This window comes from Centrocercus urophasianus, unplaced genomic scaffold (genome assembly GCF_019232065.1).
Source record: "Centrocercus urophasianus isolate 14NV4802_14NV808 unplaced genomic scaffold, USGS_Curo_1.0 seq_56, whole genome shotgun sequence".
Lineage (NCBI taxonomy): Eukaryota > Metazoa > Chordata > Aves > Galliformes > Phasianidae > Centrocercus > Centrocercus urophasianus.
Genome location: NW_024885155.1, coordinates 1317839 through 1339959, shown reverse-complemented (window position 1 = coordinate 1339959; position 22121 = coordinate 1317839). Strand labels below are relative to the sequence as shown.

The window sequence follows — 22121 nt, the reverse complement described above, 5'->3', positions numbered from 1 at the left end:
GGCTCTGTAACAGTGAAATATTCCTGTTGTGTTCACACAGCTCCAGAGGGAGATTAAACTGATCCAGGATGCTTTAACGCCCTCGCATCCAGACCTCGGGGTGAGACAGGGAACCTGTCAGCCTCACACAGAGCTCAGTGGCCATCTGACCACTGATGTTTTAAACGCGGGCCTGGAGTCAGGAGTTTGAGCCTAAAGCCCCAGGTGATGCTCAGCCTCCTCCTGCACCAAACAAGCCTAGCTTTCCAACCAAACAGTATCCGAACGGGAGGAGGGGGCTCTGTGGTTACAGACAGCCCTCACGCCTCCAATTCCACAGGGAATTGAGCTGAGCTCCCCGTGGGGCTCAGGCACCCACTTACCTTTCCTCTCACGGCGGGCAGCAGGGCGTTGAAGCAGGTGGCCAGGAAGACCCCTCCTCCAAAAGAATTGCAGAGGGTGATGAGCTTCCTGGAGCGCTGAGCCTTCTCGTAATCAGCCTCGATGATCTTGACTGGGAGGAGGGACCCGGCCAGCATGAGGACACAGATGCCCAGCAGACACAGCACTTTGGCTGCCACGATCTTCATGGTGCTGCCCTGCAGCAGCTCTCAGAGCAGTGGGTGCATCAGCAGGAGAGAGAGCAGGGGCAAAGCGCAGGGAAAGGAGCTCCTGGAGCTGGTAGCTGTGGACAGGAGAGGAGAGTTTTGCTGTATATTCAGCATGCAGAAGAGCACCTTGCACCCCAGCTGTGTGCCAGCCCCTGTGCAGGAAGGACCCGAACTCTGCCTTCACTCTGCTAGGCGATGAGTGGGGAGATCACAGAGAGGCACAGAGCTCTCACACAACTGAACTGCAGCAAACAGGAACTCCCAAACCTTGCAAGAGCAGCATTGGCTGCACGAAACTGGCACAGCCTCAGCTGGGGGAGGTTTTAAACCAGTCGATCTTGCAGTAAGACCCACCTGAGTCCAAAGGGTCAAGACATTGGTTTTAACCACGAGAAATGAGTAAGGGCTTGAGCTGACAGCCTTCAAGCTTCCTTCAGGAATGAAATTAAAGATCCCCTTCCAGCACTCATGCAGGGTTTGGGGTTGTTTTTTTTTTTTGCACTGTCCTCAAAACCAGACCAGCAGATTCAGTTTCCTCAGCCCCTTCTGCTGTCCCTGTCGGTGCTGCCTGGCTGCTTGTGGCTCTGATCCGCTGGCACCTCTCTCAAGGAAAACCCCATGCAGAAATGCACTGTGAGGTCCCCTACTGTTCACAGGGTGTAACAAATGAGGCAAACCAGGTGGTGGTTTTACACCAGAGAGAAATGCAACATCTGAGTAGTAGCCTGGGTCCTGAAACTGACTCCATCTGAAACGGGTTTGCCTCCAGATCACACGCAGCAAAACCCATTTAAAATGATTTTAGGAAAGTGACAAATTGGAATCTATTTATATAACATGAACAGGTGCCTCTGCTGACTGCTCTGCTCTGCTGATGAGCACAGGCAGCACTGTACCCCTGCTGGCATCAGATCAGCAGCCCCAAACTGAGCTGTGCTCACACACACCCTCGCACCAGTGCTGGACGAGGTAAATAATTGGATAGCTGCCCATTGGACCATCAAATTCATTTTAAAACAAAAGATTCCTGAGGGAAAATTTCCCTAGAAGGTTGACAGGATGAATCACTACAACCCCTCCTGTGCAGCAGGCTGCATAGATGGTGATTGTGTTACCGGGTACGCTGGGGTTGATGGATGCTGTGCGTGATGGGGGAGTTTAAAACCCTCTTTTCAAGTTCGAGCTCAGCCTACCCAGGAGCAAACAGAGGTCACAGCAGTCCGTCCATCTGCAGCAGGGCTGGCTCTCAGTTGGTGTCTCAGTGATGTCCATCAGCAGCAGCACAGCTCAGATGACACTGATGGACTCGCACTGGGCCTGAATAAGGGCAGAGCTGGGCACACGCTGACAGGCGGGCTGCGGCTGTCACTGCTGCTGATGGGCAGAGATGCTGCCCCTGGGCCTGCCAGTGCCTGCCAGCACATTGCTGACACAGCTAACAAGCCACACTGCCTTTGTAATGCACACACTGCAGTTTGAGCATCAACAGAACAAGGGTGTCACCTTGCACAGTGATGGCAAGTCGTCACACCACATCTTACGTTAGCGACAACGCATTGGGATCGCACAGAGAAGAGCTCATGGCTCTGCTTGCTGGGTGTGAAGGTTGCATCTCAACTGTTATGTGCAGGGAGCTCCCAGGAGAGCAAGCAAACAGCACTGAGGGTTCCAGCACCTGCACCTCTTCTGGAGTCAGCCTGGCCTCCGCTCAATCCCAGAAAACTGCTTCTGCTGGTGTCTAACCTGGCCCCAGCAAAGTGCCTCGAGCTGCTGGCAGCAGTGGAACGGCCCTCTGTGACCTCTGAGGAAAGCAGCTTAGTGACAAACGGAGCAATGAAAGCTGGAAATACCTCGTGCTCCTCTCAGCCCACTCCTCCCAGCACGCAGCGGTCGGCTCCTCTGAATCCTGGATGTATTGGCAGCCCAGAAACCTCTGTAACAAAGAATGAATGTGGGACAGTTACCGCGTGGCTTACCGTCAAAATATTTGGGCAACAGAAAGTGCAATGAACAGACAGCATGAAGTTTAACGTCCCAGATCTGTGCCCTGACGCTGCTGGGGTGTGGGAAGCAGGCCGGGCCCCCAACCTCCCTCTGGACGCCCACCGGTGCCTGCTGAGAGCACACAGGGAGCCCGGGGGGAAGGGGCCGTGCTGGGGGCTCCTCCCAGACCGTGGGCACGAGGTGGGGCCTGCAGGGACAGCACCCGGGGGGGGGGTTGGATCCCCAAAAGGCCCCTGTACACACGGCCACCCCCCGACCCCCCCCCCCCCCGCTGTAGGGCAGCCCCACAGCCCTCGAGCCCCGCCCAGGCCCCAGATCCCACCACAGCCCCTGCCCCAACCCAGTTACTTCAGTAACACCCTCCCCCTCCAACCCCAGTTCCCCCAGTAACAGCCCCCAACTCCTTGCTACCTCAATAGCGAACCCCCCCGATCGTCCCAGCTCCCCCTCAGGACCGGATCCCCGCCTCCCTCCTCCCGACCCCTTCAGGAACGGCCCCCGGCTCCCGTTACCTCACAGCCCAAACTCCCCGCCCCAACGCCCCCCACTCACGCGCCGTCCCCCGCCTGCGCCCCGTCCTGGCTGCCCCCGCACGGCCCCCGCCCCCGCTCTGGTGAAGCGCTCTCCTATTGGCTGCGGTGAAAAGGACGGCCTCCCATTGGCCGCGGCGGCCGTCAGTCAGCCCGCCACGCCCAACGGGCGGGTGCCGGCGAATGGAGTCCGCCGGAAACGCGCGGCGCAACGGAAGGTTCCGGGCAGCGCACGGAGCAGCGCTGTCCGCACGGCGGTGCTGACGGGGCCCGGCAGCGCACAAAACAAAACGGAGAGAGGCGGCCCCGGGTATCGCTGCAGTCACTGCGCTGAGAGAGACAGCGAAGAGTGTCCAAATCGTTTATTCTTCACAAGTTACATTAAGCACATATAAATTTATGGAGCATTTACAGATCTTTTTTCCTTGATATTAATCTTCAAAGATACCTGCTCATTCGTACCACCATGTCTCCTAGATGGGCATTTTCCATCTCCCACGCACTCCTCTCCAAGCCAGCTGCTTCTGTGCCCGGCCATAGGGCCAGGAACACGCCTTTCCCACCACCATGGAGGAACTACCTTAAAACCAGTCCCGAGGCCGATACCAAAGTCTCCATCCTCGTCCAGCGACTTCAAGGGGAACTTGCCAGAGCTTCCCATGCACCCAGGAATGACACAGGCAGGTGGGAAGCTGCAGGCACCCAACAGCAAGGACGTTCTCCCTCCTCCCACATTGAACCAGCAGCCCCTCAATACCTTTCTATCCAAGGAGCATTTTTATTCCTTCTGCCTGCTGCTCAAGCCCCCTCTCTACTCCTATTATCAGTACGGTCAACTGGGTTGATTACTTACATGCATAAAAGACAAATTAAAAAACAAAGAGCAACCTTTTAAACACCAAAAACATCGTATCTTTCTCACTGTCCACCTGACTAGTTCACAGATTGGCTCATTCCAACAATAATTACTAAACACTAGACGAGTTTTGTCAGGACTGGGGATGGAGCCCAAGCAGCGTATCTGGAAACGCCCTAAAGGAGTCACAGATGAGCATGTTCTACCTGATCAGTCCCAGCCCCCCGACACATCGACACTAACCTTAGAGAGGCAGTCACCAAATCCTTTGTATTAACAACACCGGCAACGTTGCTACAGACCTGAATGAGAAACATGGTGAATCTAATCAACAGAAACCCTGATCCTGGAGGCACGAAGATCCAGCGATCTCCAGGGTGTTCAAACATCACCGTCTTGTAACTGGCAAGAAGATTAATGGGCATCGGGGCGGGGGTGGGACTCCAACACTTCTCTGAAGTGGCGTGTGGGCAGGAAAGTGAAGAAATCCTGTAGTGAAGAGTGCATCCTTCTTCAAAAACGGGTTAAAAAATTCCCACGTAGCAAAGAACATAGAAATGTAACAGCGACGTTCATTTCGGAGTTTCTTTAGAAAGACTGTTGGTGCTGGTTTGTGTTTGCTGGATCTTCCAGAGGGAAACTAATGGAAAGGTGGAGGGGGAGGAGCAGGACGAAGACTGGGGAAAGAAAGTGTGAATCTGTCTTTAACATGCAGGTCGTATAAAGTATTTTGGGTTTGTTTTTTTATCCTCTCTTTTTTTTTTCTCCCCCCTCTTGGACACTTCCAATTCAAGAAATGGCAACACGCACATGGCTTCCAGTTTTTAAAGCAATGAACAGAGTTCCCACGGACTGCGCTGCAGAGACAGGAAGACAAAGACATTTGCAAATTCAATTTCTGAGAAAAGAAAGCATCCTTTTCACAAGTGCCAACGTCACATAAGGAAACTCATTCGCCAGCCGCAAAGCGTGAGGGAATTTGTTCACCGCTCTGCAGAGCTGAGCCTTGCACCTCCCCAAGGCACAGCACCAGCAGAGAGCTCAGTCTGCACAGAGGGGAGGAGACCTGAGCTGCTAGGTGAAGGCACAAGGCAGACATTGCAGCAGGACACCGAAATGCTCCCCTCTCAGCTGGCCACGGCCTCACCTGTCAGCCTCATTCCTGCTGATCTTCATTGCTGGCACTTGGAGTTCGACTCCTGATCTGGCTTCGTAGCTGCTCTATTAATTCAGGATTCTGCTGCTGCATCTGCTGAGCAAACTGCTGGCCCCTGCAGGAGAACAAGCTGCTGTTACTGTGTTCTCACACACTGACACGACCAGTGCAATGCAATCCTTCCCACGTGATTGCCAGAGCTCTGCTCTAACAAGTTCACGTTACAGTGCAGCTTTACTCAACCCTCAACTGAAGTTTTCACTTTTGGTCAGAAAATCTGAAGTCTATTTGCAGATTAAGGCCATGGAGAAGAACCAGCTCCCTACTCACGCTTGTATGAGGCTGGCAAGATCATTGGTGGAGGGGCTGGTGCCTGCTGCTCCCATGGGGTTATGGCCACCAGAAATCATCCCAGACATGCTGTGGAGAGAAGAGTCATTGCTCAGAGCAGAAAAACACACCAAAATCTGTTTTGTTTTACACTAGGAGGGGAAAAGAAGAGCAATTGTATCCTTAAGCTGCACCATCTGTAGAAATATTTATAACAGCTTCAGTTTCTGTACTGACAAATATTCCTCCCTCCGTGTGCAAGCTTGGTGTTATGCTCAATTACAACACTGCCCTTCCTCACACCAGCTATTTGACAGCTCTGCACCAATGAGATTTACTGACAGGATTCTTGGTTATCAGCACTGAATGCATTGGGTCTGCAAAGCCCCTTCCCCTCCAAGTCCTCAGGCTGCACCTGGCACAGAGCCTCAGCTGACAACAGAAGTGCGAGGAGCAGGCAGAAGCAAATGGACATGGAGGCAGATGTTCAGCCCTGCAGCTGGGCTGCTTCATACAGTAAGCAGAGGATGAGCTCCAGAAGGGCTCCAGCTCACTGCCTGCCTGAGCTCTGAAGGGACAGACTGCAGAGGTACGTGCTTTATGTGCTCTGTGGCCTTACCCTGTCTAAGCATCTGGCAGCTGTTGTGAATCGATCCTCATAACTCTGCAGTACAAAGAATCAAAAATATTCTTTCTAACGGAGAGTGAGATGTGAAATCTGGTCTCCACATCACACAGACAAGGCGCAGCAGAGCCAAACTGTCCCCAGCTTCCCAAAGGCAGCTCCAGTGCCACAATCTATCCTGCCTCCTATTGAAGCCCCTCTTCAGCACGGTCCAGAGCACTCAAAACGCACCGTGGCTCAGGAGATGGGGCTGCTTTAAGGGCTGCCTTCCACATTCCTGGCTCCAGCACCCACCCCCTCCCAACCACAGCCTCAAAGGAGCGACTCAAAGAGGAAAGAGAACATGGGATCAAACTTACAGCTGTTGTACTTGTGGATTGTTCATTAGGTTAGATGCCTATTTAAAGAGGGGAAAAAAAAAGGACACCCTATTTAGTCAGAAATGCCTGGGTAGATATGCAGATGTTGTGCCATTCAACTACGAACAAAGCGAAGGCAGAAATACTTGGAAGCAGATCAATAGGACAAAAATAGCAAAGAGAAGCACAGTGCAACACACAGGACAAGGCTGGTAACGCAGAACAGGCACCCTTTCCACACCCAGCACGTCCCAAAGAGCAGCCTGTCAATAAATCACTGGCTCTTTATTTGACTCGGGTGAAAAATACAAGCACAGCTTCCTCACGGCGGCACCGAAACAAAGCAATGACAACCGAGCTGCTCACGAGACACCAAAAACCCCCACGTCCTGAAACATTTCACCCTGAAAGGATAAATGCACAGCCTGGCTGCGACCTGGGCCCACATTTACCATACTCATGAAGCCAGGGTTGTTCAGCAAGCCAGCTAAATCGAATCCTCCAGGACCTCCGGTCTGCAACAATAAACACACAGCACGTGGGTGCTGACATCCTCTCATTTCCTGATGCAACAAACAGCAATGAATGATACTTCAATCCTCCCAGCGTTATCAGAACCTGGTCTTTAAAGCATGACAAAGGGCAGGCTGGGGACGAGCTGCTCAGGGAGGCAAAGGGCGAATGCTGATAGCGACGATGGCACCGCAGTGCATCACTGAGCAGCTCTCGCCCAGCCCTGCCAGCCGTGCACTGCCCCAAACCAGCAACCCGCCACTCAAACACCCCCACCTGCTCACCTCTGTGCTACAGAAGCCTCTAGAAAGCCAAAATCCCCTTCAAAACACTCTAACAGCTCCTTCTGATCAGCCTCGCTTCCCAGCCCGAGGCGACTGCGCTCCTGCAGAGCGCTGAAATCGCTCTCTCTGGGTTTTAGAGGAAGGGTTCACAGCAGCAGCACTTGTTAACCACCTCCCCTCCATCTGCATGCAAGATTTGTATTCTAAACACAACCCAGCACCTGCAGGAAAGAAGCCTCCATTTCATCTCATCTCCGCTTCAGTATTGCTTTCAGAACTTACCGGACTAGGAGTCTCTTTCATTTTCTGTTCAGCTATTTTAAGGTTGGATTTGTAGGTGTCGTTGTCTGGATCAAGCTCCAGGGCTTTTTTGTAGTAGACAACAGCTTCTGTGTGTTTATTTAAACTGGAGAGAGCCAAGCTGTTGAAGTGGAAATAAAAGAAAGTTACAGAGGGAGATAAGGACTCGCAGCCTTCCTCCACCCCAGCAGAGGTGAAACACCAGGTATTTTTACATGGCACTGCAGGGCAGAACCCTGCTGATAGTGTAATTACCACCAAGCACTCGGAGACTGAAGTTCTGGCACAAAACCCCCTTCTCTCACTTACCCCATTCTGCCGTAAGCTTTGCTGTAGTTTGGATCGATGCCGATTGCTCTTTCACAGTCTCTGACTGCTCCAGCATAATTTCCTAATTTACTGTATGCAGCAGCTCTGGAGAGAAGAAGAAAGATGTGCAAAACCACTTATCAGCTTGAACATGCTGATCAAGGTCACCTCTGCTCCCTCTCTGCAGCCTCCTGTTCTAAAGGGAAAGTCAAAGTGTGAACTTGACACAAATCCAGACCGCTCCTACGTGAGCAGCTTGCTATCCAAACCCTCAGCCTCACATTCTGCTCCTACTGCAAACAAACCTGAGCTCTCCCCCTTCCTTACAGACACTCCAAGAGGAAGGAAGCAGGAAAGGATCCCATCGCTGGCTCAGCCTCATCTCCCCTTCACCCCCATATCTCAGTCACAAGGACTGCTGCTCCCGTTTTCCTGTGCGCTCCACATGCTGACAGCAAGCCTTCAGCTTGTCTCACTGCACTCCTTTGTTTTTGCCTCTCAAATCCCAGCCCTTGTCTTACTGAAGGAGTTAATTGCATGAAAGCAGACAGCGTTCCTTGGTACCCTTATCTCCCTTAAAATGCCAAAGGGTTTGTTTCCACACCTACTGAGTGATGCCAGGGCACAGAGCTGGCTAGAGGCACAGGAAAGCGTGTCACCGAGCTAAGGAAAAACCAGAAGCAAAACCACCACAAGCAGCAACAGAACAAGCAGCCTACAGAACTTTGGAAAGGGGATTTTGAGCGAGCAGGAGCTTGAGGTGTAAGAAATAAGGGCCAAAACCACAGGTGTGCAAGGCCAGAGACAACCAGTACCTGTTGCAAAAATACACAGCGTTGGATGGATTTAACTCAATTGCTTTTCCGTAGAAGGACACAGCAGCTTCAAAGTTCTCTGCCTTCATCTGTTCATTCCCTAAAGAAATGGAGAAAAGGCTGATTAAGTTAAAAATGCAGGCAAACAAAAGCAACGAGCCCGGATCTCTGCTCTTCATAAGAAAACAGAACAAAAGAGAAGCCAAGAGCTTGCATCTCTTGCTGATCTGTCAAACTGCGTGCAAGCGTGAGGCAAGTTCAGCAGTGCAGCAAGAGATCCTTATCTTGGCAATTTCAGGTTATTTGTCAGCCTTTCAGACGGGATCCTGCGAGCCCCCCCTCAGCTGCTTTCCCATCTCAGACACAGCAGAGGCCTCCCCAGAGTCACTCTGTGCTCTGGACATCAACGCAGTGCACTGGCTTACTGAAAGCTCCCTGCTGTACGTCAGCACTGCTCACGCTGTCTTGCATGGCAGAGAAAAGGCAGCACACAGAGGAGAGCCCAGCAGGAAAGATGCCACATTTACACAGCACGGGCCTTCAGAATGCAAAAGAAAATGCTGAGCCAGCTGTCTACGTAGGTTCTGTGGCAGCTGAATAACACCAACCTCCACACGAGCAGAGGAACAAGCAGAAACAAAGGGCTGATCCCACCCATGTGCTCCCCAGGTGCTGAGTGAGCTAAGCCTTCCACCCCAACACCATTTAAACCTCATCAAACCCCAGCTCCAGGGGAAGCTACCTTCAGTCTTGAGCCTTTCAGCTTCAGCTACGTCATCTTCAGAGGGGGTGACTGGCTCCGAGTTTGCTCTCATGTGTTCAGGCTCCTTACAAGGAAAGGGAGAAGGCTGTGCTGAGATCAGGACTCCCACAGAAAAGTTCCACACCTCCCCCTTCCCAAGCACGTCGAGCCCAAAACATTTCACTCCCACACGCCTCCAGGGGGGCAGAAACCAAGCAAAGCTCATTGCTTTGGCTGCTCACATCGAAACTCAGCACATATTTAAGGAATTTGCTCACCTTTCCTGCAGCAGCTTCAAATATTTCAGGGAGAGTTTGTGACACAGCGAGGCCTTGGTCTTCCAGGGAGACTCCAAAAGCTGTCTCCAGGCACTGGATTGCCACTGGGCGTAACGAATCAGGTCGTTAGCTCTCCCCATTCTAATTACTGAGCTCTCTTCCACAACACCCAAATTTCTTACAGTTGAACACGCCAGAAAAACACCCCAGCATATTTTACCAAACCCTCAGAGCTGGGCAAAGCAGCTCCCAGGAAGCAACACTGACAATTCCCATCCCCTCAGGTAACTTCAGAGCAGGTGGATGTTAACAGAACAAGGGCTTTATTAGCACTCCCAAAGCTCAGAGCAAAGAGACAGCAGCATGTTTGTGGAAACACAGGAAACAAGCAACCAAGCACCACGCTCTGCAGGCGTTCCTGTGCTCCCCCTTCCACCACACAGGCCAAACACTAAGGCTTAAGCTCCTTAGGCAGGTCTTTTAAGATCAGCGTGCTCTCGTGACAGGGAAGCCCCCTGAAAAAGCCTGTCTGAATGCTTCACGGTGTGATGTGGAAAAGCACTTTGAGAGCAGACCTGGAAAAGCACTTCTGCAATATGAATCATTTCCATACTGCCACAGAGTTCTTGTTCTGCGCTGTTACCAAACCCTCCACTCAACCTCACTGAAGATAAAAAGTTTTAAATCTCAAACCCAGGGTCAGGGAGGCTTTTGATCCCAGGCATATCCGTTCCTCAAGCTAATCTAGTTTTGAAAGAGGGAGCAAGAAATCAGATAAGCAATCAGCATCTCTAATTGCCTGCTATCTGCCTAAGAAGAAAAACTCATTCAAATCTTGGATGTTAGAAACAGCCCAGGCAAGTTATGAGGCAGAGGACGGCAACCAAACGTCCAAATTGCTCCATGAGCTGGGCTGACAGATCCACACACATAGCAGAGAATGGCCACCTACCTTCCAAACTCTCCTGAGCATCTGGAGAAAGACCCCCGTTCTGTAGCTGGTCATGTAAGAACTGGATGATGGAGTACGCAAGGCGCTTCTGGTCTGCCATTGTGGGAGGCTGTGATGTTTGGACTTCTTCTAACTTAAAAAAAATATATTATAGTATCTGTAGAGAAAGAAGTTACATGACCTGAAGGGCTGGAAGTCAAAGGTCTCTTCTGCTGTTCTCTCCCTATATGAAAGGGATGAGGGAATCCTTCAGGATGGAGAAAGGCCTTCAGAGCCTTCATTAATCCCTCTACTCTACAAATACTCAGCTGGCCTCCCAGCCCTCAATTCCCCTCTGCACCCCAGCTGCACGGCACCGCCCTGCCCCACACACCACTGCCAAGGGAACCACACGAAAGGCTTTAGGGACACACAGCCCCCAGAAATGAATCAAAAAGACTCAGCCCCGAGGAGATCAGCGCTAAGAACACCGCAGCTCTCCTCTTCCTGAGACAACGCGGGCGTGAGACAAAGACAAGGGGACAGCACGGGGAAACGGTGAGCCGAGCCTGGAGCTCTGCACGGATCCCCACGCAGACCCGCAAGACACAAACGGCCTCGTTGCCCTGCAGGGAACCAACGCAGCTCCCAGCACGGAGACGGGAGCGCAGAAAGCCGCGCAGGGCTCGTGAATTGAGAACCCAACTGTTTAAATGCAACCTCTGCTAAAGGAAACCCCCCCCTCTGCCCGGCCCGGCTCTCTGTCAGGCCCCGGGGGCTCCTCGGCCGGCCCAGCAGCGGTGTGTCCGTCTGTCTGTCCGTCTGTAGTGGCTACGAGCGTGCGGCCCCGAGCCACGCCGACCCAACGTGCCCTCAGCTCGAGGCCCGCACAGCTCTGGATTCCCAGCGCAGGCCCCGGGACACGGCACGGCCCACGTCAGACCCCAGAACGAGATGAAACCGCCCGGCCCGGAGCCAGGCCTCGGTCGCCCAGCAGCGCGGTGCAGCGTAGCCCGGCTTCCCGCCGCCGCCGTCCCCCGCCCCGCCGCCGCCGCTCCGCCCCGCCCCGCCCCGCTCACCGGGCACCGCGACGCTCCCCACGGCCAGGGCGGGCGCGGCACTGCGCATGCGCCGCTCCCACCCCACGCGCACGCGTGCTGTCTGGATAATACTGCGCATGCGCGTCCCGTGGAGCGCTCAAAACGCGTGCGCAGCAGTGAGGCTCCGCCCTCATCCGCCATGACAGAGCTACGGGGAGGGGCGGACAGCTCGACGCATGCGCATTGCGTGCCCTCTTAGGTGACGGCTGGAGGCCGGAAGCGCGGCTGCGGCTCCTCCTCGTTAACCATAGAGACGATCGGGGGTGTGTCGCTATAGGAACGGGAGGGTGGCCCAGCCGGGGCCGGTTGCTCCGCTGCCGGCGGTGCGATGGCGCTCAGGGCCGTGGGCGTGGCGGGGATGGTGATCGGGCCGCTCCTGCTGCACCGGGCTGGGCTGAAGGGGCTTAGAGAGCGGCCCGGTCCTCCCCGCTCCCACAATCCCTCAGCGCGGCCGCTCTGGCCGCCCGTCTCGCTGCTCAGGCACATGCTCGGTGCGCGGGGCCGGCGCGGTTTCCTCGCGGCCTCGTCAGCAGCAGCGGGGCCCCCCGGCCGGCCGGCATGGCTCCTCCTACAGGTAGCGGCTCGGGGGGGGCAGGACTGCGGCGAGCAGTGGGGGGAGGATGGAGGGTGGAGGAGGAAGCCTTGGGAGGGGTCGAGATCCGGGGGCTGGGGGCACAGGGCACGGCCCGGGGGGGGGAGGGGAGACAGAGCAGCCCCATAGGGCCCGAGGGGACCCCCGGCCTTGGACAGCCCCTTTAGTTGAGGGCACGGTGTTCCAGCCCCCTGCACTCGCTGTTTTGCCCTCCGTGCCAACCTGTGTGCAGGGCCCCTATGGGGTGTTCTTACCGAGCTCGGGATGTGCAGCTGAATTTTCCTCCCGGCTCACGTATGGTTTCCTTCCTGTTCCCCCAGGTAACGTGGTGGACAGTCAGTCCCCCCGCCCGCCAGCCAACCAGCTGCGCTGGGATCTGAGTGCTGAGCAGATCGAACGCATGGCTGCTGAGCTCACCGAGAGGACCAAGCTGGTGTACGACCGTGTGGGCTCCCAGGAGCAGGGAGAGGTGTCCTATGAGAACACCCTGAAAGCGCTGGCGGATGTGGAAGTGGAATATACAGGTATGCGTGTGAAGTGGGAGCGCTCGCTGTCAGGAAGTCTACATCTTAATATGTGTGTTTTTTGCACCTTTTTTTGGTTCTGTCATCTCCTTTTGCCTTCCCTTGACCCGCTCCGTGATGTGTGTGCTTTTCTAGTTAATGTTTACACAGCCAGGTACAAGTACAAAGCAAAGAGTAGACTTGGAACGGAAACCTGAGTCTAAAATGAGAATAGTGTTTTGGCAGCAGGAAGGTCTGCGGGAGGAGCAGCTCGTTTTCAAGGTTGCCTGCTGATTTTATATGTCAAGATGCATCAGTGGGAACAAAGGGTGCATTGACAGAAGTCTCAGAAATCTTTAGGTCGTTGTCATTTTTGGTTTCTTCTCCAGGGCAGTGGATGGATATCTGTGTGTGTCTGTTTGAACATTGCTGTCATTTTAGGGGTTCTGCAGAGTAACGTGATGTGATGGCGTGGTGTTATCTGGTGGTAGCAGGGAATATTTTCTGTACATTCATTTCTAAAATGGAGATGAGTCAGGTGAGAGCACACCTGGGGCATTGCAGCATTCGAGAAGCATCTGCAACAAAGGTGTGTCACTGATGGCCTGGTTCCATTGTGGAAGGAGGCATGCAGCCATGCTGCCTGCGTGTCTGCCAGCTGTCATTCTGTTGATACCAGCTAAGCCTGGCAAAATAGTTGGGAAATTCATGCAACTTTTGTGAGAAGGCCTGAGTGTAGGGAGAAATCAGTGGACAGATCTGGTTAGCAGGCGTGGCAGCGAGCATGGGGTCACTCCAGATTTGTCTGAGGGCAGCAGCTTGCCTTGCTCTCCCTGTGTGTGGGCAGCTGGGTCAGGCTCCAGGGCTGTCAGACTGGCTCCCAGTTCACACAGACTTGCTGTCTGCACTCCTGCTCGTGAGCAGCTCTGGGACACGAAGCTGTTGCCTTTTTTGTGATCTCTCTGCTGTCTTTGCAGTCCGTCGGAACATGCTGGACTTCCCCCAGCACGTCTCTCCTTGCAAAGACATCCGTGCAGCAAGCACTGAAGCTGACAAGAAGCTCTCAGAGTTCGATGTGGAGATGAGCATGAGGCAGGATGTGTACCAGAGGATTGTCTGGCTCCAGGTGTGTGCCTCTGAGTGGGGAACTGAAACTTCCTGGAACGACAGCAAACTTTCTTCCCTTGTCTCAGGCCTTAGAAGCAAGTGATGCTGGGTCTGGAGCTGAGTGGTTGTATGGTCTAGGTGCTAGAGTGACCTGAGGCATTGAAATTTGAGGGCTGTGACACAAACCCAGGGCCTTGGTTATCCTTGTGGTTAAAAAAATAAAAATAAAAAGCGTTGGTATGCTTGCCTCCCTTGTGGAAAAAGGCCTGGGTAATTCTTCTGTGTCACTAGTGTTACAATTGCCCACAGGTCTCAGGACCAACTTCCTGCAGCAGCGTGTGAGGATGCCTGATCCCTTGGCTCCCTGCGCTCATGGGCTTTGTTTTATGCAGGAGAAAGCAGAGAGTGCCTCGCTGAAGCCTGAAGCAAAGAGGTACCTGGAGAGGCTGATCAAACTGGGCAAAAGAAACGGTCTCCATCTGCCTGAGGAAACGCAGGAGGTGAGAGCATAGAATTGCAGAGGAGGCCTTGTGGGGTGGTAGGGAGGGGAGGCTGAGGCTGAGGTGGGCAGACTGAGGGATGAGCTGCTCAGGGTCTCCCTCTTACCACGAGCCAACGGCTCAGTGATGGAGCCTGAATCAAGGTTAAAAATACAAGAGAAGGTGAGATGAAAGAAGGGCAGGGGAGGCAGCTGCTTCAACACCTGCAGCTCTTGAGCCTGCGGGAGGCAGTTGGGACCTTGCTGAGGTGGCTGCTACCTACCAGGTGTGATCAAAGGGAGCCTGTTCCAGGCTGAGAGCTCAGTGCCTGCACACAATTAATTCTGCAGCGTTGTGTTTGAATAAAAGCCAACTGCAAACCACCGGGCGACTCAGCAGGCAGGCTGCTGGCTGGAGGTTGAGGGGTGCTGTTTGACTTTCCCTTTTTGGACTGACTTCTTCCTGTTTGTCTCTCTGTTTTAAAGAAAATCAAAGCTATTAAGAAAAAGCTGAGCGTCCTTTGCATAGACTTCAACAAGAACCTGAATGAGGACACCACCTTTTTGCCCTTCTCAAGGGAGGAACTAGGTATGGACTGCTCGTGCTTGCCAGTTCTCTGCATGCTGTGGTGGTGGGTCAGGTACAGAGTTAAAAATGGGCAGTCTGCCTTTTTTCTGTGTGAGCAAGAAGTGTGTTTGTGCTCTGGTAGCACGGCCCAGCCAGTGTGCAGGAATGTGAGCACTGGGATTGCTCTGGAGAAGGAGCAAAAGCTTGTTTCTGTGCACAGACCTGATATTTTGGGGGAAAGATGTGGGCTCTTTGTCATTTGCCTGCTCTTTTCTCAGGGGGGCTCCCTGAGGACTTCTTGAACTCTCTGGAGAAGACAGAGGATGGCAAGCTGAAAGTCACCCTGAAATACCCCCACTATTTCCCTCTCTTGAAGAAGTGCTACGTGCCTGAGACAAGGAGGAAGGTGGAGGAGATGTTCAACTCGAGGTGCAAAGAGGTAGGTGGCCTCAGTGCTGGCCAGGAGGAGCGAATGCCAGTTAGGACATGGGCAGCTCGTGCTTCCTTTCTTGTGTACCTGCTTCGTGCTGAGCTGTGTGCCTTTGCATTGCAGGAGAACTGCTTGATCCTCAAGGAGCTGGTGGACTTGCGGGCTCAGAAAGCCAGTCTGCTGGGCTTCAGCACTCATGCTGATTTTGTGCTGGAGATGAACATGGCTAAAAGCAGCAAGACAGTGGCTACTTTCTTGGGTATGGCTGTGGGTGATGGAGGGGGGCTGGGGGCACTGCTGGGCCGAGTGCTGCTCTCACCAACGCTGCCTGCTGTGCTTTCCCAGATGAGCTGGCCCAGAAGCTGAAACCCCTTGGGGAGAAGGAACGGGCAGTGATCCTGGACCTGAAAAAGAAAGAATGTGAGAAGCGAGGCTTGGAGTTCGACAACCGCATCAACGCCTGGGACATGCGCTACTACATGAATCAGGTGGAGGAAACCAAGTACAGCGTGGACCAGAACCTGCTGAAGGAGTACTTCCCCATGCAGGTGGTCACCACAGGCCTGCTGGCCATTTACCAGGAGCTGCTGGGGCTCACTTTCCATCTAGAAGAGAAGGCTCAGGTGTGGCACGAGGACGTCCAGCTCTACACGGTGAAGGACACCTCCTCCGGGGAGACCATCGGCAAGTTCTACCTGGATCTGTACCCACGGTGAGGCTCGGGGCAAATCAGATTGAGGGATGAGGGGCAGTGGGAGCAGAGTGCTGTGTGCCTGAGGAGGAGAGACATCCCTCTCCCCAGCACGTGGCTGTGGCAGAAGGGGGTTGGGGGTGTCCTGGGGATACTGGCTTTGTGTGAGCTGCAGCATCGCCGGGGCTGCTGAGCAAAACTCAGTGCCCTGTTTGATGGCTCGTGGCTGGGAGCATCACACAGCAAACTCCTCTTCCTCACCCAGGGAAGGGAAATATGGACACGCAGCCTGCTTCGGCCTGCAGCCAGGCTGCCTCCTGCCAGACTCCAGCCGGCAGATCTCAGTGGCTGCCATGGTGGCCAATTTCACCAAGCCCACACCGGATGCACCCTCCTTGCTGCAGCACGATGAAGTGGAGACCTATTTCCACGAATTTGGGCATGTCATGCACCAGCTGTGCTCTCAGGTGAGGTCTGGCTGGCTTGGCAGAGGCCTGGTTTGTTACCTTTCCCCACTTTGTGCCCCCAAGTTGGGTTATGCCCCACTTGGAGATGTGGTTGACTGTCTGGATGTGTCTCCTAGGCGGAGTTTGCCATGTTCAGTGGGACACACGTGGAAAGGGATTTTGTTGAGGCACCATCACAGATGCTGGAGAATTGGGTGTGGGAGAAGGAGCCTTTGCTGCGCATGTCCAGGCATTACAAAACAGGAAGCCCCATTCCTGATGAACTGCTGGAGAAGCTCATTAAATCCCGGCAAGCAAACACGGGTAGGTGCTGAAGAGGGACGTGGGGGTTAGGAACAGAGGGTTGTGTGCTGTTCCCAGTGAGGACAGAGCCTTGCTGGGATATCAGCTGCTGCATATGGGGCAGGGAAGGGGACCGTTGCTGACCTGGCTGGTCAGGATGGTCAGATGAAAGGCTTTGTCTTGTTGCCTATTGGGACTGAGAGGCCTGGGAGGAAGGACCCACATCTGTGGGGAGAGTTATGGGAGCCCCCAGGCCTCAGTTCTCCTCCTCCCCCCCGGGAACAGGGCTGTTCAACTTGCGTCAGATCGTCCTGGCCAAGGTGGACCAGGCGCTGCACACGCAGACGAAGGCTGACCCTGTGGAAGTGTTTGCACAGCTCTGTGAGGAGGTGCTGGGTGTCCCTGCTACCCCAGGTATGAGGGGCTCGTGCTGGGGGCCTCACTCGTGCTGTTTCTGTGGGTTTGGTTCTGCAGGTCCCTTTCTGGGATGGGGCTTCAGGCTGGCTTGGAGGGGATGGTTTCCACTGACTCCAGGAAGAGCAGGGCAGAAACCATACCAAAAATAGTGGGAAATTCCATCCCTGTTTCCCCTGCGATTGTGAACAGGCTGACACAGCGCCTGTTCTGACACATTTACAGCACGGAGGGCTTTTTCCATGACCAGTTCCTGCAGCCTTTCCAGTTTAACCCTTCCTTTCCTTTGCTGTGAAGGTACAAACATGCCAGCTACCTTTGGCCACTTGGCTGGAGGCTACGATGCCCAGTACTACGGGTACCTCTGGAGCGAAGTGTACTCCATGGACATGTTCCACACACGCTTCAAGCAGGAGGGAATCATGAACTGCAAGGTAGGGAGGGTGTCCTGCATGGCCAGACTTAGGGGCTGCCTTCCCCGGGGGAAGGAGGTGGTAGGAGGCACTGCAGCGAGGTCAGCAGGGAGCGGGTGCCCTGCACGCACTCCCATCTCTCTCCTTGCAGGTGGGCATGGATTATAGGAATTGTATCCTGCACCCTGGAGGGTCCCTGGATGCTTCTGACATGCTGAGGAAGTTTTTGGGCCGTGAGCCCAAGCAGGATGCCTTCCTGGCCAGCAAAGGACTGAAGGTGGAGAGCAACTCGCTGCCTTCAGCCTGCTAAGAAGCTGCTCCAGCCCGTTTGAGTCAAGCCAGCTCCTTTGCCTACTCACCAGTCCTCTCAGGCCCAGCAATACCCAGTACTTCAGCACATCCTGGGCCCGCCCCGTTGGAGCTGCTCCTCCAGGATCCTCCTCTGAGCCCATCTGGGCACTCAGAGCTGGGTTTGGTCCGGGTCCTGGGCTCTGCAGTGACAGCTCTGTGTAGGAAATTGAATCCCCTTTGTGGCTCCCCAGAAAGGGGCTGGGGCTGTCACTGGCCACAAAAGTTAGCTGAACTTTGTACCTGATTTCTGGCAGGAGGGTGAGCTTTAGTCTCATTGTTAGCTGGGGAGGAGGGTGAGAATTTAGCAAACTTGAACCATTGTTTTAAAATCCCTTCGTTAGGAGACTTCCCATAGGGCTTGACTTGTTTTGTGACCAGAGTAGCCTTACTGTTGAGCGCAAAACAAAACAGCCTGAGGAGTTTTATTAGGAATCCCGCTCTCCCCATCTTTGGGCAGCCGTGGAATAAACATAGGAAGATCTTGGTGCTTAAAAACCAACGTGTTTGCCAGAATGTCCTGTCCTGAGCTGCTGCAGTGCTGCCGCCCCGGGGGCCCGCCCCGCTGGGGGGGGGGGCAGAGACGAGGACCCCACATCTGGGGTCATCCAGGAGCAGCCGCTGCCCTCGGGGCTCAGGTCACAGCAGCAGGGTGCCTTGCTGTTGGTGTCAGCTCTAAGCCAGGGTGGGACAGGGGAGGGTCATGGAAAAAAAAAAGAAAGCAGAAGGCTTCAAACAGCACAGATGCTTGGGATAAAAATATCGAGTGGGCTTGGAGCCAGGGGAGGGCCTGGGAGCGGCCGGGCTGTGGGGGCCAGCAGGCAGCCCTTCGCCTGGCCTCGAGAGCAGCGTGGCCCTGAAAAGGCCCATGGCAGCGCCTGCGTGGCACGGGGTGGAAGCAGGCGCCCTCCTGGGAGAGCTGAGGCCCTGGCTGTGGTTTGCTCCTGCTGCGGTGAGGGGTTTTCCCTGCTCTCTCCCCAGCTGTGAGGTTGCTCAGAGCCAGGCGTTGAGCCCTGCGGCTCCTCTGCTGTTGGAGCTCACGCTGCCGGCCCCGGCTGCTCCCTGTGCTCCTCCTCTGGTCCCCAAGCTCCCAGCTGAGCTGCTTCACCCCCTGGGATGAAAGCTGGGCCGGCTGCTGATGAGAAGCACGCACTGTGTGCAGACAAAACCACTGCTGTCACCTTCCTGCCCCGGTCCCAGTGAGACGAGGGCCGCTGCTGTCCTCCCTCACCCTACCACATGGATGGGACCCAGAGCAGCGATGCGGCTCCTCGGTGCTCCTCGCTGGGGTCAGGTAGGCACCCTTCTTTCCCCCCACCCTCTGTTTTAGGCATAGGTGAGTGTCTGTCCCGGGTGCTGGCAGCGCAGGGCTGGGTGTGCTCAATGTGACGCTGTGAGTGTTTATAACTGTCACGTTTTACTGAGCTTTCAGGGTTTTCTTCTGCCCTTTTCTCTCAAAGGAGAGATCCGGGCAGGGAAAACGTGCACTTTCCTCCCTCTTTCCCATATAACTTTGTCCCTCCTTCCACTTACTCGTGCTGATGTGTGCGGTGAGAGGTGCTGCTCGCAGGGCTGGCCCCGAGGCACAGTGCTGTCTTGCACCAGGCTCCCTGGAGCTGCACCTTGTCCCTCCGCCCCCCGCCAGGGGAGAGAGATCCCGTTTGTGGGTTTTCTTGTTTCATTTTGTCAACCTTGAAGGGCAAACCGGTGTGTGTGTGCCGTTTGTAATGGTCGCGTCCCTCCCTGCTTGTTCCAATGACTGGATTTTAGACGATTCCTAGCACTAATAAAGATTTTCCCATGCGGGTGTCAGCGTGGTTCAGGTCCGGCTGAGGAAGCTGCTCCTCCTGGTGCCAGAGGTGGCTGCAGCACGGCGCTCACGGCGCAGCCATCCCCACAGCAGGCTGAAGATGGGCACCGTGTGGCAGGCGTGGGGCGGCAGCGTGGCCGGTGTGAAGCCCTGTGCAGAGACAGGCAGTGATTCCCCGTGCATCCGTGTGCCCAGGGCTGCTCCCACCTCCTCCCACACCTGGCTGAAGAAGCTGTGGTCCAGCACATCTTGCAGGTTGGGTCGTGCCGGGGGCTCGGGGGCCAGCAGCTGTGAGAGGAGAGCTCGGGCCCGGGCTGAGAGGCAGCTGGGCAGGGGATACTGCACTGCACGGATGCGCTGGTACAGCTCCTGCCGCTCTGCTGCTTCAAAAGGTGGGCTGCCTGTCAGCACCGTGTACCTGGGGAGATAGATAGGGGGGGTTTGGGTGCTCAGCAGGGCCGTGGGCACCCCCTGCCCTCCCCCCCTGCTGGGCCACCACCTACATGACACAGCCCAGCGCCCACACATCTGAGGGCAGCCCATGGCCCTTGCGCTCCAGCACCTCCGGGGCCAGGTATCCTGGTGTGCCGCAGAGCGTCCTGCATGGGAGGCAGAGTGAGCTCCATGCTGCTCCCCCCATGATGGGGAGCCGTGGCTGCGCTCACCCCCACTGCCGCCCGCCTGCCGCCACCTGCCGTGCCAGCCCCAGGTCCCCGATCTTCACCTGCATCTCCTCGGTCACCAGCAGGTTACCTGCAGGGGGACATCAGCCTGAATGCAGCCGCAGCTCTCCCACCCCCCCCCTGCATGCCCTGCATACTTGGCTTGATGTCCCGGTGCACGATGCCGTGCCTGTGGAGGTAGCGCAGCCCTGCGATCACCTGCTGCAAGTAATACCTCACCTCCGGCTCTGTCAGCGCTCCTCGAGCCCTCAGGATGTCAGCAATGGACTGGGATGGGGCAGAGAGGGGGCTCAGAGCACAGCACAGCCCCGCTGCTGCCCCCCATCCCTGCCAACCCCTCTCACCCCGCGCCCGCAGTGCTCCAGCAGCAGGTAGAGGTGGCTGTGGGTGCCGAAGTGCCCGTGCAGCCGGACGATGTGGCGGTGGCACAGGCGGCCGTGCAGCTCCAACTCGTGCTCCACCTGCATTGGGGTGAGCCCAGAGACCCCCCCAGTGCGCTGCCCTCAGGGAGATGGGGATGGGAAGCAAGAGATCAACCCAAGACAAGAGAAGGAGGAAGGGCTGCGGGCGTTGCTCCCCTCCCTGGAGTGTCCTGTCCCCCCACACTCACCCTCTCCCTGGTTCCTGGCATGGAGAGCCGGGCCCGTGGGATCACCTTTGCAGCGTAGACCCTTCCGCTGGCCAACTCCATCAGCTGATAGCAGCTCCCAAAAGCACCCTGGGGGGACAGATGGATGGACTCCCAGGGGTTGGGACCCCGGGGGATCTCCTGGTGCTGCTCTGTGCTCTGCTCTGCCTCCATCCTTGTTCTGTCTGCGCTGGTTTCCCCATGGAGAGGGGGAGTCCTGGCTGGAGGCAGGAAGGTGTTGGACATTTACCTCCCCCAGCAGCCATCCCCGCTGGTAGAGAGCCCCGCTGCCCTCGTTCTGGATGTAGCTGTCGGGCAGCTCACCCTGTGCCATCCTGCTGCACTGTGCTCTATGTTGGAATGCTTCACCATCACCTGCACCTGGCTTTCCTTCCCCCCCCCCCCAAGCTGTAACTGCTTCATCTCCGGGCTGTTTGTACCCTGGGTGCTGTGATGCTGTGGGTCCAGGGGGGCACAGCCCTGGGGTGGGTCCCACCTCCCTGGGCTGCTGGGTGGGGATGGAGCCCATGGCAATGTAGCTAGAGTTTGGGGGATGCTGTGACCCCCTCCATTTGCCTGCCTTCCCAGCACCCAAAGACCCCCCCCAATCTTTCCAGAAGATCTCTCTGTAGCTGCTGGAACCCAGCCCCAAAGATGCTGGGGAAGAATGGGGCTGGGGGTGGAGGGGGTCTTATCTGCCTCTCCTTCCCTTTGGGCAGGACTGGGTTCCAGGGATCCCAATTGCAGCAGGGGGGGGTTGCACCCCAGGGCCCCCTGCACAGGGCTCCCTGCCTGGCGCCTGCAGCTGGGCCTTGACTGGGGGGGGGTTTGGGGCTGGCCAGCAGCCAGCGCAGGGCTGGCGGCAGCTGTGGCCCCCCCAGGGACATCCCAGGCCCTTAACTCCCTGTGTGCCACGCTGGGCTGTGCTGGTGTGCGTGTGATGCCAATGGGTGAGGAGACCCCTGGGAGGGGGGGGAGGATGGAG

The 22121-nt window shown here is 55.7% G+C and overlaps 3 protein-coding genes across 6 annotated transcripts in view; 1 reads left to right on the top strand and 2 right to left on the bottom strand.

Annotated features, from left to right (window-relative positions):
* The window catches only part of SLC39A3 (solute carrier family 39 member 3), a 5481-nt gene extending 2299 nt beyond the window's left edge, over positions 1 to 3182 (bottom strand). Inside the window, exons 1-3 of the mRNA XM_042835966.1 lie at positions 3147 to 3182; positions 2441 to 2523; positions 363 to 664 (exon numbers count right to left, since the gene is read on the bottom strand). Coding sequence (XP_042691900.1) covers positions 363 to 569 — 207 coding nt within the window. The 5' untranslated portion in view covers positions 570 to 664; positions 2441 to 2523; positions 3147 to 3182. The remainder of the gene's footprint in view (positions 1 to 362; positions 665 to 2440; positions 2524 to 3146) is intronic.
* A 287-nt stretch (positions 3183 to 3469) lies between these two features.
* SGTA (small glutamine rich tetratricopeptide repeat co-chaperone alpha) lies at positions 3470 to 11775 on the bottom strand. Of its 4 annotated transcripts, none has more exons than XM_042835973.1 (12): positions 11702 to 11775; positions 10644 to 10776; positions 9692 to 9795; positions 9414 to 9498; positions 8672 to 8771; positions 7857 to 7961; positions 7530 to 7668; positions 6903 to 6965; positions 6451 to 6488; positions 5467 to 5556; positions 5128 to 5251; positions 3470 to 4837 (listed from the first exon to the last, which is right to left on the bottom strand). In XM_042835973.1, exons 2-11 carry the CDS (start codon positions 10741 to 10743, stop codon positions 5137 to 5139), a joined length of 939 nt encoding a protein of 312 aa, XP_042691907.1. In that variant the 5' UTR covers positions 10744 to 10776; positions 11702 to 11775; the 3' UTR covers positions 3470 to 4837; positions 5128 to 5136. The 4 variants fall into 4 exon arrangements, with proteins under 4 accessions (XP_042691907.1, XP_042691904.1, XP_042691906.1 ...); XM_042835970.1 differs by having other exon boundaries at positions 10644 to 10772; positions 11702 to 11763; XM_042835972.1 differs by having other exon boundaries at positions 10644 to 10800; positions 11702 to 11761.
* A 418-nt stretch (positions 11776 to 12193) lies between these two features.
* On the top strand, positions 12194 to 18517 carry THOP1 (thimet oligopeptidase 1). Its single transcript, XM_042835968.1, has 13 exons — positions 12194 to 12296; positions 12635 to 12838; positions 13795 to 13943; positions 14317 to 14424; positions 14889 to 14991; positions 15249 to 15409; positions 15524 to 15659; positions 15746 to 16112; positions 16357 to 16558; positions 16675 to 16861; positions 17126 to 17254; positions 17552 to 17688; positions 17819 to 18517. The coding sequence occupies exons 1-13, from the start codon at positions 12281 to 12283 to the stop codon at positions 17975 to 17977; spliced, it is 2058 nt and encodes a 685-aa protein (XP_042691902.1). The 5' UTR covers positions 12194 to 12280; the 3' UTR covers positions 17978 to 18517.
* The last annotated feature ends 3604 nt before the right edge of the window (positions 18518 to 22121 follow it).